Genomic DNA, 18,905 nt, shown 5'->3' with positions numbered 1-18,905 from the left:
AGAATAAAAGGTGAAATACATTTTGATACCTGAAATGTATTTTCAATTAAACTACATGTATTTGACATATATTCTTAAATACATTTACAGAAAGATTATATGAGGGCACCAAATCTATTCCTTACCCCTACATGATGATTCAGGTCAGTTTCATATTTAGTTTATGTATGTGTTTATTAAGGCGCTTGCCAAGTCCTCCAGTTTCATGGAAATTACCCAAAACTTAGACATTAGCTTCAATCAAACCTGCATTGCAGTTTTCACTCAGTCCTTTTACCTACCATGGTCAAATAAACTCACAGACTCGTCTTGGATACTGTATTAACAACCACAACCAAACAAAGGACGGTTGTAACGTCCTTGTCACGTAAGTGGTTTTCCCAATCACCATCACTCTCTGTTCACAACTAAATAATTGGAAAAAAGTGTGCAGTGCTGGTATTTGTCCTGTTCCACAATAGCTTTATGAACCTCGTACCTATCTCCATTATCATTGTTATCGTCATCATCCACCAACAGCTGCCAGCTAAAGGCTGTACTCTTTCCAACTGACACAGAGTTTTATAACCCAATGTTATAAATGTACCTCACAAGGGTACAATGTACAACTTCCCTGGCAGGGAGTAGATGAGAAGCCTTCTACTTGGGTTATTATGGGAACATTTGACAGTGGGAGGATTGTAATGGAGAAAAGTTGAAAGCTTGTTTCTGCTTTGCCTCTGCCACCTTTAACAAGGGACCACTGTGAGTTTAAACTCTTAACATAATGTCACTTTCTCTGGCTGTGAAATGTTATTCTCTAGTTGGATACTATGTAATCCTAACCTGTGTTCTATGTGGAATTGTTATTTCTGTGTCTAGTATTCTCTGACGCCAGCCTTTTGAGTAGGTTCATTTCTGTATGTAATTTCATCTGGTGTGAAGTGTCTCAAAGAGTCTTGGAATGACATTTTCTGTATTTCAATTTTTTTCAATTACTCTAAAGAGATTAATCGAGTGAGTAGCTATTAGCCTCTACTTTTATTCCATACTTCATCCGCTCTGATACTGTAAGATGTGTTTGAACAGAAAACAATGGATAATATGAGTTTGGAGAATACATGTCAAAGTAGGTTGATAAATACATTTACTTTTTGTCTCTGTTTGTGAATACACTTTGAATGTAATTGGCATATATTTGAAAATAAGCAAATGCACATTATTTTCAAATAGAAATTATTTCTCCCATGCCTGAACCCAGGTCCTGGACACATTTTTAGATTAGATTTGGACATGAATATTTCAAAATAACACAAATCCTAAAAAGAAAATGTACCTTTAACCCCTGATAAGTTATAAAAAAAATCAATACATTTATATCCTTGTTATTATATTAGTACATTATTGATTAAGATTGCTTTTTCATTTCATCAACAGCCTGGGAGAAATCTTGGTTAACTGCTTTCTTCAGGGACAGAACAACACACTATTTTAGATTTACTGGCTTGGGGATTAGAACCAGTGACATTCCATTCACTGGCCCAACAGCTACAATACGTTTCTACTGAGATTCTGTGGTCCACTGAACGGAAAGAGCTGCAAGAGGGCTTTCAACTATACAGGAGTAATGTCTTTCCATTCAACTATACAGGAATATTGTTGTCTTTCCATTCAACTATACAGGAATATTGTTGTCTTTCCATTCAATTATACAGGGGTAATGTTGTCTTTCCATTCAACTATACAGGATTAATGTTGTCTTTCCATTCAACTATACAGGATTAATGTTGTCTTTCCATTCAACTATACTGGAGTAATGTTGTCTTTCCATTCAACTATACAGGAACATTGTTTTCTTTCCATTAAATTATACAGGAGTAATGTTGTCTTTCCATTCAACTATACAGGAATATTGTTCTTTCCATTCAATTATACAGGGGTAATGTTGTCTTTCCATTTAATTATACAGGAATATTGTTGTCTTTCCATTCAACTATACAGGAGTAAAGTTGTCTTACTCAGGTGAACTAAGTGGAGTATCATGTGGCTCTGGGCGTTGCTTCCCATCTGCTTGGCAGTGTTTGGTTGTGTGTCCATATGGGTGATGTAAGTATCATATGGGTGTTGTAAGTATCATATGGGTGGTGTATCGTATGGGTGGTGTAAGTTTCATATGGGTGGTTTAAGTATCATATGGGTGGTGTAAGTGTCATATGGGTGGTTTAAGTATCATGTGGGTGGTGTAAGTGTCATATGGGTGGTTTAAGTATCATGTGGGTGGTGTAAGTGTCATATGGGTGGTGTAAGTATCATATGGGTGGTGTAAGTGTCATATGGGTGGTTTAAGTATCATGTGGGTGGTGTAAGTGTCATATGGGTGGTTGGTGTAAGTGTCATATGGTTGGGGTAAGTATCATATGGGTAGTGTAAGTATCATATGGGTGGTGTAAGTGTCATATGGGTGGTGTAAGTGTCATATGGGTGGTGTAAGTGTCATATGGGTGGTTTAAGTATCATCTGGGTGGTGTAAGTGTCGTATGGGTGGTGTAAGTGTCGTATGGGTGGTTTAAGTATCATATGGGTGGTTTAAGTATCATATGGGTGGTGTAAGTATCATATGGGTGGTGTAAGTGTCATATGGGTGGTTTAAGTATCATATGGGTGGTGTAAGTGTCATATACGTGGTTTAAGTATCATGTGGGTGGTGTAAGGTGCTGGTCATATAATTAGAATATCATCAAAAAGTTGATTTATTTCAGTAATTCCATTCAAAAAGTGAAACTTGTATATTATATTCATTCATTACACACAGACTGATATATTTCAAATGTTTATTTCTTTTAATTGTGATGATTATAACTGACAACTAATGAAAATCCCAAATTCAGTATCTCGGAAAATTAGAATATTACTTAAGACCAATACAAAAAAAATATTTTTTGAAATGTTGGCCAACTGAAACGTATGAACATGAAAAGTATGAGCATGTACAGCACTCAATACTTAGTTGGGGCTCCTTTTGCCTGAATTACTGCAGCAATGCGGCGTGGCATGGAGTTGATCAGACTGTGGCACTGCTCAGGTGTTATGAGAGCCCAGGTTGCTCTGATAGTGGCCTTCAGCTCTTCTGCATTGTTGGGTCTGGCGTATCGCATCTTCCTCTTCACAATACATAGATTTTCTATAGGGTTAAGGTCAGGCGAGTTTGCTGGCCAATTAAGAACAGGGATACCATGGTCCTTAAACCAGGTACTGGTAGCTTTGGCACTGTGTGCAGGTGTTGGAAAATGAAATCTCTGTATGTCCATAAAGTTTGTCAGCAGCAGGAAGCATGAAGTGCTCTAAAACTTCCTGGTAGACGGCTGCGTTGACCTTGGACCTCAGAAAACACAGTGGACCAACACCAGCAGATGACATGGCACCCCAAACCATCACTGACTGTGGAAACTTTACACTGGACTTCAAGCAACGTGGATTCTGTGCTTCTCCTCTCTTCCTCCAGACTCTGGGACCTTGATTTCCAAAGGAAATGCTAAATTTACTTTAATCAGAGAACATAACTCGGCAGCAGTCCAGTCCTTTTTGTCTTTAGCCCAGGCGAGACGCTTCTGACGCTGTGTCTTGTTCAAGAGTGGCTTGACACGAGGAATGCGACAACTGAAACCCATGTCTTGCATACGTCTGTGCGTGGTGGTTCTTGAAGCACTGACTCCAGCTGCAGTCCACTCTTTGTGAATCTCCCCCACATTTTTGAATGGGTTTTGTTTCACAATCCTCTCCAGGGTGCGATTATCCCTATTGCTTGTACACTTTTTTCTACCAAATTTTTTCCTTCCCTTCGCCTCTCTATTAATGTGCTTGGACACAGAGCTCTGTGAACAGCCAGCCTCTTTAGCAATGACCTTTTGTGTCTTGCCCTCCTTGTGCAAGGTGTCAATGGTCGTCTTTTTGGTGTTCCCCATGATTGTGTAGCCTACAGAACTAGACTGAGAGACCATTTAAAGGCCTTTGCAGGTGTTTTGAGTTAATTAGCTGATTAGAGTGTGGCACCAGGTGTCTTCAATATTGAATCTATTCACAATATTCAAATTTTCTGAGATACTGAATTTGGGGTTTTCATTAGTTGTCAGTTATAATCATCAAAATTAAAAGAAATAAACACTTGAAATATATCAGTCTGTATGGAATGGATGTATACATTATAGAATTTTTACTTTTTGAATGGAATTACTTTTTGATGATATTCTAATTATATGACCAGCACCTGTAAGTATTTATGAAGGCCATGTGTGATATGCTATTCAACAACTGGTTCATTATCAATAGGCAGAACACGTAAGATGTCTCACCAATAAAATAAATTATGTGCAAAGTAACTAATCAAACACCCAAAATGAAACATATAACAACAAGTAACAAAGTAGCTAAAGAACTATCGGATGAATTAGCTAAAGAACTATCGGATGAATTAACTCAACAACTATAAAATCCTACGTCATCCGGCCCATCAGATGTCAGGGAGATGTCATCCGGCCTAGCGGGTGTCAGGGAGATGTAATCCGGCCCAGTGGGTCTCAGGGAGATGTCATCCAGGCCCAGTGGGTCCCAGGGAGATGTCATCCGGCACAGCGGGTCTTAGGGAGATGTACATTGTGTTGGATTTGAAATTCTGAAAAACTGTTTTTCCCCAGATTTGGTGTGGCAGTATCGAATGAGACAGTTAACATCACTGTTCATTTCCCCTTTATCAGGTAAGAGGCTCACTGTTAATGAGACAGTTAACATCACTGTTAATGAGACAGTTAATATCACTGTTAATGAGACAGTTAATATCACTGTTAATGAGACAGTTAATATCACTGTTAATGAGACAGTTAATATCACTGTTAATGGGACAGTTAACATCACTGTTAATGAGACAGTTAATATCACTGTTAATGGGACAGTTAACATCACTGTTAATGAGACAGTTAATATCACTGTTAATGGGACAGTTAATATCACTGTTAATTGGACAGTTAATATCACTGTTAATGAGACAGTTAATATCACTGTTAATGGGACAGTTAATATCACTGTTAATGGGACAGTTAACATCACTGTTAATGAGACAGTTAATATCACTGTTAATTGGACAGTTAATATCACTGTTAATGAGACAGTTAATATCACTGTTAATGGGACAGTTAATATCACTGTTAATGAGACAGTTAACATCACTGTTAATGAGACAGTTAATATCACTGTTAATGAGACAGTTAATATCACTGTTAATGGGACAGTTAACATCACTGTTAATGAGACAGTTAATATCACTGTTAATGAGACAGTTAATATCACTGTTAATGAGACAGTTAATATCACTGTTAATGGGACAGTTAATATCACTGTTAATGGGACAGTTAATATCACTGTTAATGAGACAGTTAATATCACTGTTAATGGGACAGTTAATATCACTGTTAATGGGACAGTTAATATCACTGTTAATGAGACAGTTAATATCACTGTTAATGGGACAGTTAATATCACTGTTAATGGGACAGTTAATTTCACTGTTAATGGGACAGTTAATATCACTGTTAATGGGACAGTTAACGTCACTGTTAATTTCCCCTTTATCAGGTAAGAGGCTCACTTTTGTTCATGGCTATAACATTGTACTTAGAAACACTCAAAGAAATATTGATACAGGTAGAACTATTTATGTTTCCACCATATAAGAGTTCTACTTAGAACCAAAAGGTACCACAAAGAAAAAGAAGTGTTCTCCTATAAAACTTTAATTGAAATAGTATCCAACACACTTTTTCCATTCCTTCCTCTGAGGTCATCTATTGGTTTTAATTAAAATGTATGTTTATGTTCCATAGTGAATGTGGCTCGTACAATCCTCAGAGCTGCATCTTTGCACAAATCTGCAACATCTGTGCTTTCTTGGGTAAGTGAGTAGACACACACACACATGTGTAGATTTTACTATCAAAGTGAGGGCCAGCAATATAATACTTAACCATAACCTTAACTCAACCCAAACTTAATCCTAAATCAGACAAATGTTTTTGTTGACAGTCGGGGAAATGTCCTCAGTGCATGATTTCCCTTGTTTTCCATCATACTGAGGACCTTTGGTCTATGTTCATTAACCTTGGGTCCTCACTCAGATAGTAAAACAGGTACACGCACGCACACACGCACACTGAATGCCTCCTTCTGTCTTGGTGTGTCAGCCCTGTGGATCGTGGTGATCCGGTTTCAGCAGGTCAGAGACTACGGTCACAACAGCAGGGTGAACATCGCCAGTATCATCCTGGGCTTCATCTCCTGCCTGGGCATCTCCCTCATCGGAAACTTCCAGGTATCATTTAGAGTCTCTAAACAGACGGGACAAAGGCAGATGCGGCTGATGTTTCTCAGCATCATCCAAATACGGACCAAACACACAGACGGTTGACCTTGTCCTACCCTGAGAATTGACCAAATTCCTTTCACCCACCCTGCTCTCTTTTCTCTGTACTTCAAAGCAATCTGTAATGAAGGAGGTCCACTTATTGGGCGCGTTCCTGGCCTTTTTTGTGGGCCTGGCTTATTTCTGGCTGCAGGCGTGGCTTTGCTACAGAGCCCCGCCCTCAGACGACCATCGCTGGGTTGGAGGTCTTCGCCTAACCTTCTGTAGCATCAGCACCATCCTGGACATCGCCAGTATCCTTGCAGATCATTAGACCTGATGCCTTCAAAGGTACAAAGCAACTATCACCGCGTAGAATGCCAGCAGGTTTAATTGGCCATTTTAAAGATGATGTCACTTCAAACATAACCCCGACCACGTCATCAGGAGCCATCTTGCAGTTAATCACATTGAAATGACATTCAGAAACATGGAAATGGCCTCACTGGCTCTATCCACATAAACATATACATTTAGATGGATATTAACGTATAGATCAGACATTTGCCGGTCATGTGCTCGTGTATGCTCCTTGACCAGCCTTTCCCTGTCCAGTGGTCACTCTCCATAACACCGGCTATAAATCTGGAGCAGCCATTTCTGAGTGGGCCTTGGTCATGTCTTTCTTCGTCCTGTTTGGTATCTTTGGGTGCGAGTTCCGTCACATCGACTGTCACCAGCTCACAGTGCAGAAACGAGGTCTGAAGACACTGAGCACCAATGGAGGAGATATCAGAATATGATGTTTCACAGTGTACTCAATAACCACAGATTTCCTGTTTATAGCTAAGCTTCCAAACACAAACATACACTGACTTTTGTGTTAGCGATATTTATTTAGGCCGACCAACATAACATAAAGTACTGAGAAAATGAATCTATTGCCTTAAAAGCAGTTTTAATATTAATCACATATTCTTAGTCAGATGAAGTCAAAGATCTCCTTAGTTACACCAGCTACAAAACAAAATCATTGAATAAATCAAGTACCTAACAAAAGTATACCCAAGATTGACAGACAATTCACATCGCCCAGAGCTTAATTACATCCCATTTCCACAAGTCTGGATTTACTTTCCTTCTGTTTTCTAGAAGCAAATAAATTCAGAAACTAATGATTTGGGCAGCGTACTGAAACACTGTTACAATACTGTCATATTGTTCTTAACTTTGATATGGTTTAAATTGGTCCAAGAAGAAACCATCACTGACTCAATTGCTAGTGAAATACCCATCACCTTCAGGTTAGCACAATCAGGAAATCTTCTAGTAACACATCATAGCCAAATTGCCTGATCACAGCAATTCTCTGAGTAAACCTTAAGTACATTACACACAGAGTTGTGCTAAAAGTCTTAGGCTACCTAATAACATTTTTAAAAGTGTTTATTTGCTTGCAAAACTAGAGGTCCCTTCCTCAAGAAATAGAAGGAAATCCAGTGAAGTGCTTGCTCATTATCTGACAGAGTTATTTTGCAACGAGACATACACTTCTTACTTGAGAGAAAGTCTTAAACACTATGAAATTGTCATCAAATTAGCCTGTATCAAATCATTGTGGAAGACAGAACTTGTTAGGTCCTTGTCTGTTGGTTGCAGATCACCTATTATGTGGAAGAGGAACTGAACCAAAGCAAGTTGTTAAAAATAAAAAGTAAGATAACCATGACAAGATTACAAAGTGGAGTAATGCATAGAAATAGGATGTACCGGATGGACAAATAAATGACCTGCCCCAGGGGACGGATCTGGTTTGCTGCAAAGGAACGTGGTACATAACTAAATGGCTGGCTGAGTCCACCGTAGAGTCCTTGTCACATATCTAGACAATGGAACATTAATATTAAGTGCAAACACATATCCCAATAAAAATACTATATACAGAAGATATACAAAAAGATCATTGTATAGCGGTTAAGGGCAGGTTGTGGAAGATTTTGTAAAAGTCTCATTACTGTTTTGGTTATTTTTCATATCAAATGTAATCTTACATTTGTAAATCATATTTTGCTAGGAATCCTAAACTGTATTTCGCTGTAATACACTTCTGTCTCGCACTGAGGTTGTACACTGATGTACACGTTGCTTGTAATAAATCATCTTGAGTAGATTTTATTGGATTCCTGAATTCATAGTTTACAGTATATTATGTTGTGTTATGTTTCTGGGAGAACTCACGGATTAACATAAATTAGTGGACCCAGAGTTTTCAACACATCAAGGTTTTTACAGATATTGCTTAGGGTTCTCAGCAAGGCAGTCTCTGGTTTCCAGAGGCACCTGTACTTTCTGCCAGAAGACCCCAGTGTGGTCCCCACTCAAGTAAGTGCTCCTCTTCAGAAGCCTCCTCATCCAGTGGTACAGGGAAAGCTGCAGGTCTCAGACCTCATCCTTCTGTTCATCAAACAGCTGGAAGCTGAAAAGACCAGAAGAGGTGGGCTGACCAGGGTTTCAGAGACCTGTGTTAAATAGAGACGAATGGGGAGCTATACCACCTGCAAGAATTCAGGGCCTCATAGACAACTATTACAAAAGACTGCACACTGTCATTGATGCTAAAGGGGGTATTAAGAATTAAGGGTATGCAGACTTTTGAACAGGGGCCAGTTCATTTTTTTCTTTGTTGCAATGTCTTGTTTTATGATTGTGCCATTCTGTTATGACCTACAGTTGAATGTGAATCCCATAAAAAATACAATGTTTTGCTTGCTCACTCATGTTTTATAATTCTCCAAGGGTATGCAATGTTCTGAGCACAACTGTACCTCTGATTGGAAATCAGCCCACCACCTCAAATGCATCTTAAACAACATGGAGCAAGTCTTCCTCCATCTGAGGAATGCCTGTCAACTCCAAAACATCTTTATCCTTGTTGAGAACTCCCCAGTGTCCCACTACTAGTTGCATTTAAACACATTTAATCCTATTTTAGAAGAGAAATCAAGATAAAAAGCTCTTAAAACACAAGCCCTTAGGCACTGCTCTAGTCTATTGCAAATGTAAGTAGCACAAAACTACATGGCAGGTTAAGACTACTATTTGAGGGAGAATAGTAATTGATCAAGAGCATATCAATATAAGTTGCAAACACATTTCCTAATACATATTATCTATAAAGGATAAACAAATTGCATCAATTGTCCTTATATGATGCCATCAAGCTAACCAGACAGATTAGCAAAATCAATAAATGTATTGAACATTGATGATTTTTGATATTTTATATGGAAAAAACAATTGATATAATCTAGATTTCCTCTGTGGTTGGAACTGATATCTATATGTTCTTTGTAAAAAAAAGTATTAAGAAATGTGGTGGGTCTGTCCAGAATGAATCAATTGGAAAATCGTTGTGGTTCCAACCCCTGATGACAGAAAACTTGTTGTTTTTCCAATTCAGTTTTCTCTGTTATGGCATCTCCACCCCGGTAAGGATGGGGTTCTCCTCAGCAGGGCAGTCTTTGGTCTCCAGGGCCATCCGTAGCTTATGCCAGAAGACCCCAGTGTGGTCCCCAGCTTTTGGCCAGCTCAAATAGGTGCTCTTCTTCACCAGCCTCCTCATCCGGTGGTAGGGAGACAGTTGCTGGTCTGGGATCTCCTCCAGAAATACCAGGATCAGCACGTCCTTCTGTTCATCAAACAGCCGGAAGCTGCAGAGACCAGAAGAGGTAGAGAAGAGGTGGGCTGACCTGGGTTTCAGAGACCTGTGTTAAATAGAGACTCATCATATGAACAGAAGTAACAGACCCACCTGGCCATCTGTATCTCTCTGGAGCACCACTCGCTCTCCAGGTATCGGTGGCTGATCACAGAGATGGTCTTCCTGCTCCCGTAGATGGCGTCTGTAATGTTATCAATTATTGATTTGCCTGCGGAACACAGTTGGAAATAAGCCCTTTGTCAAATTTCACCAGTTTGGGTACCTGAATGTACTGTATTATTATAGAAAACTATGGCTGTGTCGCTGCTGTCGTAGTTGTTTGGAGTTTAAAAATAATACAGTCTGTTTCATTTCAAATCCAAATTTCAGGGTGTTAACATATTATATAATGGGTACAACAACAGCACAGTTGCTCAGAATCAGAAAGAGATTTATTGCCAAGTAAGTTTCACAACAAACATGGAATTTGTTCTGGCCATTGTTACAAGGCGGGATGCACACCTGGCTGGAAGTCTCGGTGGTGCAGACACAGCTTCCATCCCTGCCCCTCCTCCAACTCCGGCAGCAGTTCCCCCTTGACCCAAGGCTCATCGTGGGCATTGTAGGAGATGAAGGCATCAAACTGATAAGGCACACAGTGCTTCTTCCGCTTGGCATCATATAGATAAGCCTGGAAGAGGTAGTAGGCATAGACCATCTGCCATCTAAGGAGATGGTAGATAAAGGCCCCCAGCAGGGTGAGAATGACCAGAGAAGCAGTGGAGATGTAGTAGAAGAAACCACTGTCTACAAAACAGGGGCGTGTGTCCAGGTCCAACAGTTTGGAACCCTTTAAATCCTTGGGATATTTGCAGAGATACTGGTACGCCTCAACCACTTGTGTTTGGCTGTTGCTTTTCACCCACTGGATGAAAAAAGCATTGCTGCAATCACAGCTGAAAGGGTTACCTTGCACATCCAGAAATGTTAAGGCAGGGAGAGAAGAAAGCGATACTTCATTGTCCTTTTTGAGTATGTTACGTTCCACCAGAAAGATGAAATCCAAAGACGGGAGTCCACATTCAGACATGTACAGTTTTTCTAGATTTGGAATTAGTTTAAACAATTTTAGAGAGTGCTCTGTAAAGTCATTTTTACTCAAATCATTCTTGCTGATATCAAGTGATATCAAGTTAGGGGTATGAGCAAATGTTTCTGGGTCTAGATAATTAAAATGAAAATTCTGTGCACTTAATGTCAATAAAGATTTCAGACCTTGCAGATAGTCCGACGGTAGATAAAATCTACTTTGATAGTCCATCACTAAATGTTCCAAAGATGACAGGTTAGAAAAGGGTGAGTTGATTTTAATATTGGATGTATACAAATCAGACAACATATTGTGTGATACATTGAGTGTTTTTAAGGCATTTAGGGCTGTAAGTGATTTTCCCAGATAATGTAATTTACACGATGAAAGATCCAGGGTTGTAAGACTTGCAAGACCCTCAACGGGTCCTTCCATCAGGTAAATATCATTAAATGATAAATCCAGATGTTTCAGAGATGGTAAGTTTTCAAATTCCCCTTCAATACTTGTAAAGTAATTTTGTTTCAAATTCAGGCTCTCTAAATTGACTAAACCCTTCTTGAAGGCACCATTTAAGGTGAGTATTTTGTTATCATGAAGATCCAGAATCTTTAAAGCTCCCATGTCCTGGAAAAAACATTCTTCAATTATTGAGATGTCGTTTATTTCAAGATATAGTTCTGTAAGTCTTGTGAGATTGTCTAAATCTAAGCAGTCCAATCGACTGATCATGTTTCCGCCTAGATCTAGGACTTCTAAAGTGGCCAGATTCTTTAAGACATTTGGTATGAAAGGCAGCCTGTTACTTCGTAGTGAGAGGATTCTCAGATATTTCATTGACCTGAAAAATAACTCAGATAATTCTATAGTATCACTGCCTGATAAGTCCATTTCAGTCACCTGAGTGCATGATTGCAGCATGTCCTTGCTGATGTTGTTTTCTTTTAGGTGGACTGTCCTCAGTGTAGGTATATGACAGGCTTCATCCACCAGAGTCTTCAGCTTATACTCAGCTTGATTATTCAATGTCAGGTTCACTAATGAGGAGTTGAGACTCCGAAGCAGCATGCTCATCATCTCCGCAGACATGTGGATGTGGGACAAGTGTAGATCTGAGACGTTTCTCAGGAAGTGGCTGTCTGGAACATCCCAGTCCATGCTTCCGTTTTCATGTGGGCCACAGTACGAGAGGTGTAATGTCTGAAGGTCTGGAAAAACGTTGTCTGTGATGCTGAAGATTTTTAAAGTGTTATAAGATACGTCAAGCCTTCTCACACTTGTGGACTTTGATATTTTTGATGACTGAAAAGAGTCAAACAAGTTGTTACTAATATCCAATGTCTGCAGGTTTGGTAAGTGGAAGATGGGCGTAACATGTTCAATATCTCTCAGTCTGTTAATCTTTAAGACTGCTTCTTTTAACGAGTAGAGGGACTGAACAGATGAGCGGGTAATGTTTGTGATGTAGTTCTCAGACAGTGTTAACACTAAGAGGTTACCCAGGCCTTGAAACATGTGGCCTGACAGGCAGGTGAGTTTGTTCTCATCCAGATTCAACACCTGTAGAGCAACTAAGTCTGAAAAAGCCCCATCGTCAATATGAGAGATAATGTTGCTGCACATATTTAAGACTTTTAGGGTTGTTAGAAATTTCAAGTCAAATATTTTGATTTTGGAAATATAATTATAGGAAATGTCTAAGAATCTAACTTTTGATGGAATGTCATTTGGTATGGATTCAAGATTCCTTTGACTACAGAGTACTTTCATGTTGATGGTGATATTACGTGTGTTTTCAATTGTGCAGTTTGTCAGCACATAACTGTTTACTCGATTGACAAAAAAACAGCAACACAGCAAAAAGCAAAGCGAGAATCTTATCTGAGATTGTGCTGACCAACTTCCTAATTCTGGCATGATCTTCATTTTTAATAGCAGTGGTTGTTTTGCCTCAGTTCCTTTTCCATTGAATTAGGTGGCCTGCGACCAACACACAGAGTCCCAAAAAGGAGGTCTTCCTCCTAAAGAAAATAGTGAAGAATCTGAGGTTAAAGATATGATAAAAGAAAAACCGGTGCACTCTCAGTGCTCATATTACATTGTTTCTGAATAAAAGCTCAGGTTTTAACAGTCAATCATCTGGGGCTGCATCTACATAGGCAACTGAATTACAGCTAAGTCAATGAAACTCAACAACGAATGGTCGGTGCCATGTCATTGATTAAGTGGTCAACTGACAAATAAGTAGTTATCTTATTTTGCAATACTAAAAACACATCAATCAATCAATCAAATGTATTTATAAAGCCCTTTTGACAACAGTAGTTGTCACAAAGTGCATTACAGAGACACCCGGGCTTAAACCCCAAGGAGCAAACAACAGTTGTGTTGAATTTCAGTGGCTAGGAAAACCTCCCTAAGAAGGCCGAATTTTAGGAAGAAACCCAGAGAGGACCCAGACTCAGAGGGGATACCAGTCCTCTTCTGGCTGTGCCAGGTGAGATATTAAGAGTCCAATTGGAATAATTAGTAAATGCATGTGGGCTAAATCCAGAGTCTATTTAAATTTAGACTAGGTCAGAAGTATGACCAGGTGGACAAGGACTGGGACAGCACCGGGCCCCCCAACATACCCCCGTCCCTGAGAGGTGATATATTTTAGGCATCAGCTAAGTCAAATCTCTTGGAACGCACCCTTCGTATCAACATCCAATATTTCTATATTATTGTTTTGATACACAAGGCAATTTACACATTATTTTTCAGTTTCTCTGCAGGTTCCTGCTCCATAATGCTAGAGAAACTAAAACCAAATAAGTGTTGAACAACAGACAATAATGATGAGAACAATAAAAATGGCAGCAGGATACAGTATTAGCATCTGTTGGTTAAGTCTGTGGGTGAGTGTGTGTCGAGTTTATCAGAATGGCTAGCTTGCAGAGGTGATCAGATAGGTGAAATGTTCAAGTAAAAACTCTCTCTGCACCTATTAATAAGAGACCATAAGGCTGCTTGAACGACTGTAGGCTAGGAGCAGTGCGTGACTGGAGAGAAAAGGGTCCTTGATAATGCTGAAGGCTTTTGTCAGGTATTAAGAAAGCATTTTTGGATTTAACTTCAGCTTGAATGTGGGAGATATGAGTGCCAATTTACTATTCATCCTATAATTTCTACTAATTTGTGTGCCAGTTAGGATTTTCTTATGTGCATGTCTAACTGCCAGCCTGGCTAAACCAAACAGAAATACTGCACATATTTACTTGCATAGCATAAGGGAAGACTTAAAAGATATGGTTCAATATTTAATTTGCAGGCTACTTCATTATTTTAAAGGTCTGGTAAATTTCTGCTTTAACCAATGTAGGGAATCAATTTCTGGAAGTAATCTGGTCCGGATGGAAACAATATTTCTCACCAATAACAACACACTGCTAATTACATTTTCTTCCCAGTGTAAATTGTCTCATGTCTCGTGCCTTACCTTTGCCCGGGCATTCAGTAAAACAAATCTATATCTTTTCTTGTCCAAGTAACAATGAATGAGCAGACATTCGTTTTCTACACCGATGCTATTTTGGTGCTGAACTTTATTATAAAATGGCTAGCAATGTGAAGGCTTTTTGGGACCATTTAGGGTTTGATTTTGCATGGTTGGAAGAGACAGGTTGAATGGAACTAATTGCTGCTTCATAATTGAAAATAATCTCAATCAAGACTGAAATGTATTTAGAAACTAGAACCTTTCTGGGAAACCGATGCAATTTCTCCAGTTGCCTATAACTGAAATAAACTTGCTTCTATCTTTTGGAGAATGTATAAACTAAATATTAGCAATAGCAATGTCTTTCACTTGTGTAAATAACCATTTTAAAACGGAAGTCCCTGGAAACAGAGCTGAATGAGCTACAATAATATAACTTCACCGTAGTAGAAACTACAGTTCAATGTCAAAAGTCTGGGTAAGCCTACCCAGAAATCCGTGTGTAGAAATATTATCAGTACAAATAATTTTTTTAAATATCAGTCAATTATTTGTTTTAAACAAAGAAATGTAGATAACAAATTAAACTACCAAGCTAAAACCTAATCATTTAACAAAACTATAAAACAGGCATTATTGTTACTTACAGTCCAGAGAAGAGTGCACTGGTCTCTTTTAGCAGATCAGTAGCAATATAGGAAAGATAACCTCTTTATATCAATGGACAAAATCAGCAAATTAGCAATCACCACACCTTTTTTAAAGACAACTCACATGTATAATCAGTTTTCCTTCTCTTTTTTACTTTCATCTGACTATATGTCTCTTGAACATGAGCATTATGTCTTCTGTACAGAATAAAATGTGGGGGTCTGGATTCTGTGTTTTGGTTCTGCAAACACAGCTCACATTTTTGGAACAATGAAAACGGCAAGGTATTGTTGCCATGGCTGAATGATTTGACTCTTGTTGCCAATATCAGACCACTCTACTAAGGGAGATAATTTCTCAAAGGGCAATTTCACCAGAGCTCACCTTCTAAATGTACTAATTACTAAGATTAGCAATGATACATTTGTGGCATAAACACAACATATCCTCAACACAATCTAGTTTGAATTTGAATAAAACAAGGCTCCTTTGCATTATATGTAACTGTAACAGATTTTACAAACAAGCTCTAGAGATTATGGATCCATTTCTCCCGCTTATACTATATCAGTAATTTACTGTATATAATTAATACACATTTACCAGTTGAAATAAAGTTTCCAAAGATAATTTCCTTCCGAGAAAGTGAATTCACTGCTTTCCCAACAGATTACATAAAGGGCAACTGCACTGCTTTGATTCATCGTATCAGTCCATAGCTTTAGGCTGCAAAGTTTATAGCCTAGCCAAAGGGTATTAGGTAACCTGAACACCACAACACCACCCTAGAAAGAGCAGGGCAGGATGGGGTTCTACTCATTAGGGCAGGATGGGGTTCTACTCATTAGGGCAGGATGGGGTTCTACTCATTAGGGCAGGATGGGGTTCTCCTCATTAGGGCAGCAAGGAGTGAAGGGAGAGAAGACAGCATTACTTAATTGTTCTTTGGGAATGTTTTATTTTCAACTGGGAAGCGAAAATTCAAAGACAGAATTCCACATTTCCAGTAGACATGTAGTTTTTCTATACTTGGAAATAGGTGATACCATTTTAGAGAGGGCTGTGATAAAAAAAAAAATCCTTACTCGTATTAAGTGACATCTTAGGAGTGTGAACAAATGTTTCAGGGTATACTGATATCAAATCATACAAAAACTTTAGCTGCAGTTAACGTCAAAAAAGATTTCAGACCTTGTAGATAGTTGGTTTCAGATGTGGTAATGGTAGATGCATATTCAATGTTTTTCACTACATTTTCCAAACATGACAGGTTAGAAAGGGGTGGGTTGATTTGGAAATGAAAATCACTAATGAGATCAAACATATGATTAAACGATACATTGAGAGTTGTTAAGGCTGTTAGCGGTATACATTAATTTTCCAGGGAAGGTCATCTTAACAATGATATATCCAGGGCTGTAAGATCGGCAAGTCTCTTAAGGGATTCATTTCATTAAAAGATCAATTAAAACGTTTCAGTGACTGTACGTTTTAAAAATCTCCTCTGATATCATGTACGTAATTGTGTTACAAATTCAAGTTTTCAGGTTTGACTAAACCTTCCATGAAAGCACCATCAAAAGAAAAAAATGTGTTACTTTGAGAATATAAATTATTTGAACTCTGGCTGTATCAACTGTCATTTCGGGCAGGTTATTTGGACGCTGCCACAAATGAAAAGCAACGCGACGTCCTCCATTGTAAAAAAAAAATCCCCCAGACCAATGAAATTCTTGCGTTGTTTTAACATTCCCAAGTCTCACAACAGAATCAACACACGTACGCAATTTTTTATTGTCTTTCATTTTCCTACGCTTCAGCATACAACTTGTCTGTCATGATGACCTTTCTTTAACTGGATTCACATTCACAGCTGTTGTTTCAAAGCTCCAGCTCAATCTTCACATCCATCTTGGCCTTGTAGGGCTCCAGCAGAGGGCGCACCTCCTCAGAGAGGAACCTGGCCACCTTAGAGAACAGAGAGATGAAGTGTGTTCGTGTATCAGTGAGTGATTCAGTGGTACCTCAAAATGATAGCACAATACTCTCAGTTGATGAAAAACTATGATGATGGGAGGGGGTCTATTGTACCTGCTGGGGGGCGCGGCCAACAAAAGTCTTGGGGTCCAGGATGTTGTCCAGATGACCCAGTATGGGAGCAAAGTAAGAGTCGGCCTGGACCCTGGACAGGAGGTCGTTGTCACCTCCCTCCTGTTTAACCACGGCTGCAGCCTGCTGGGACAGCACACGGATCTTCTCATGGCAGTCCTGGAGAAGAACACAGGCATGGGATGAAGGGCTGTTACTGTGGGAGAACACAGGCATGGGATGAAGGGCTATTACTGTGGGAGAACACAGGCATGGGATGAAGGGCTGTTACTGTGGGAGAACACAGGCATGGGATGAAGGGCTGTTACTGTGGGAGAACACGGGCATGGAATGAAGGGCTGTTACTGTGGGAGAACACAGGCATGGGATGAAAGGCTGTTACTGTGGGAGAACACAGGCATGGGATGAAAGGCTGTTACTGTGGGAGAACACAGGCATGGGATGAAGGGCTGTTACTGTGGGAGAACACAGGCAGGAGAGGGACAGTTACAATGTGATAAGACAGGCAGTAGAGGGACTGTTACTCTGTGATGTGGTCCTGCTGTTCTAGAAGGTTTAATAAGGATGTTTCCCTGCTGTTCTAGAAGGTTTAATAAGGATGTTTCCCTGCTGTTCTAGAAGGTTTAATAAGGATGTTGCCCTGCTGTTCTAGAAGGTTTAATAAGGATGTTGCCCTGCTGTTCTAGAAGGTTTAATAAGGATGTTGCCCTGCTGTTCTAGAAGGTTTAATAAGGATGTTGCCCTGCTGTTCTAGAAGGTTTAATAAGGATGTTTCCCTGCTGTTCTAGAAGGTTTAATAAGGATGTTGCCCTGCTGTTCTAGAAGGTTTAATAAGGATGTTTCCCTGTTGTTCTAGAAGGTTTAAAAAGGATGTTGCCCTGCTGTTCTAGAAGGTTTAATAAGGATGTTGCCCTGTTGTTCTAGAAGGTTTAATAAGGATAATTCCCTGCTGTTCTAGAAGGTTTATTAAGGATGTTGCCCTGCTGTTCTAGAAGGTTTAATAAGGATGTTTCCCTGCTGTTCTAGAAGGTTTAATAAGGATGTTGCCCTGTTGTTCTAGAAGGTTTAATAAGGATTTTGTTCTGCTGGTCTCGAAAGATTAATAATGATGTTGTCCAACTGTAGAAGGTGTACCTGTCTGTTGCCTCCAGTCTTCACCATAGACATTATGATGTTCTCTGTAGCCATGAAGGGCAGCTCCTGACGGATGTGTCTCTCTATAACCTGAGGTAGAAAGACAGAGTGAGAGAGAGACAGAGAGAGAGAGAGAGAGAGACAGAGAGAGAGAGAGAGAGAGAGAGAGAAATAAACAGAGAGAGTGAGAGAGAGAGCACGAGAGAGAGAGACCAAAATCCAAACCCATTTAACACTAGAACCGCCAGGCCTTTCAGGCTCCCAGAATTTGTGTGTGTTGGACTTATGTAACATTTGAATATAATTATTATTTAATTTTTTTAAACTTCATTGGCCATGTTAAACATTACAGGCAATTTTACAATCCAAACAA

The 18,905-nt window shown here is 39.3% G+C and overlaps 3 protein-coding genes across 8 annotated transcripts; 1 reads left to right on the top strand and 2 right to left on the bottom strand.

The window, feature by feature from the left end:
* The first annotated feature begins 128 nt into the window (after window positions 1–128).
* LOC105031169 (modulator of macroautophagy TMEM150B) lies at window positions 129–8,542 on the top strand. Of its 6 annotated transcripts, none has more exons than XM_029123395.2 (8): window positions 129–744; window positions 1,417–1,603; window positions 1,981–2,085; window positions 4,671–4,730; window positions 5,853–5,920; window positions 6,210–6,337; window positions 6,504–6,681; window positions 6,983–8,542. In XM_029123395.2, the coding sequence occupies exons 3-8, from the start codon at window positions 2,021–2,023 to the stop codon at window positions 7,168–7,170; spliced, it is 687 nt and encodes a 228-aa protein (XP_028979228.2). In that variant the 5' UTR covers window positions 129–744; window positions 1,417–1,603; window positions 1,981–2,020; the 3' UTR covers window positions 7,171–8,542. The 6 variants fall into 6 exon arrangements, with proteins under 6 accessions (XP_028979228.2, XP_034150853.1, XP_034150852.1 ...); XM_034294962.1 differs by having other exon boundaries at window positions 1,949–2,085; XM_034294961.1 differs by having other exon boundaries at window positions 1,417–1,696.
* Window positions 8,543–9,796: 1,254 nt separating this feature from the next.
* Window positions 9,797–13,083, bottom strand: LOC105010507 (toll-like receptor 13). The gene is made up of 4 exons (XM_034295142.1): window positions 12,011–13,083; window positions 10,590–11,962; window positions 10,179–10,296; window positions 9,797–10,077 (listed from the first exon to the last, which is right to left on the bottom strand). The coding sequence occupies exons 1-4, from the start codon at window positions 13,081–13,083 to the stop codon at window positions 9,837–9,839; spliced, it is 2,805 nt and encodes a 934-aa protein (XP_034151033.1). The 3' UTR covers window positions 9,797–9,836.
* Window positions 13,084–17,150: 4,067 nt separating this feature from the next.
* Window positions 17,151–18,639, bottom strand: LOC114840331 (adenylosuccinate lyase-like). The gene is made up of 3 exons (XM_034294941.1): window positions 18,533–18,639; window positions 17,381–17,557; window positions 17,151–17,257 (listed from the first exon to the last, which is right to left on the bottom strand). Exons 1-3 carry the CDS (start codon window positions 18,584–18,586, stop codon window positions 17,171–17,173), a joined length of 318 nt encoding a protein of 105 aa, XP_034150832.1. The 5' UTR covers window positions 18,587–18,639; the 3' UTR covers window positions 17,151–17,170.
* Between the last annotated feature and the right edge of the window lie 266 nt (window positions 18,640–18,905).

Source organism: Esox lucius, chromosome 11, assembly GCF_011004845.1.
Source record: "Esox lucius isolate fEsoLuc1 chromosome 11, fEsoLuc1.pri, whole genome shotgun sequence".
In the NCBI taxonomy this organism is placed as follows: Eukaryota; Metazoa; Chordata; class Actinopteri; order Esociformes; family Esocidae; genus Esox; species Esox lucius.
This window is presented reverse-complemented; position numbering and strand designations above follow the sequence as displayed.

Bases quoted from the DNA above. Each gene is read 5' to 3' on its own strand.
- LOC105031169 (XM_029123398.2), top strand. From the start codon at position 2,021: ATGTGGCTCTGGGCGTTGCTTCCCATCTGCTTGGCAGTGTTTGGTTGT. The intron at 5,921-6,209 runs GTAAGTGAGTAG...TTGGTGTGTCAG, and splicing joins CAACATCTGTGCTTTCTTGG to CCCTGTGGATCGTGGTGATC. The intron at 6,682-6,982 runs GTATCCTTGCAG...TTCCCTGTCCAG, and splicing joins CACCATCCTGGACATCGCCA to TGGTCACTCTCCATAACACC.
- LOC105010507 (XM_034295142.1), bottom strand. From the start codon at position 13,083: ATGAAGATCATGCCAGAATTAGGAAGTTGGTCAGCACAATCTCAGATA. The intron at 11,963-12,010 runs GTTATTTTTCAG...CTCACTACGAAG, and splicing joins GATACTATAGAATTATCTGA to TAACAGGCTGCCTTTCATAC. The intron at 10,078-10,178 runs GTGGGTCTGTTA...TGGTCTCTGCAG, and splicing joins AGAGAGATACAGATGGCCAG to CTTCCGGCTGTTTGATGAAC.
- LOC114840331 (XM_034294941.1), bottom strand. From the start codon at position 18,586: ATGGCTACAGAGAACATCATAATGTCTATGGTGAAGACTGGAGGCAAC. The intron at 17,558-18,532 runs GTACACCTTCTA...GTTCTTCTCCAG, and splicing joins AGACTGGAGGCAACAGACAG to GACTGCCATGAGAAGATCCG. The intron at 17,258-17,380 runs GTACAATAGACC...CTGTTCTCTAAG, and splicing joins TTGGCCGCGCCCCCCAGCAG to GTGGCCAGGTTCCTCTCTGA.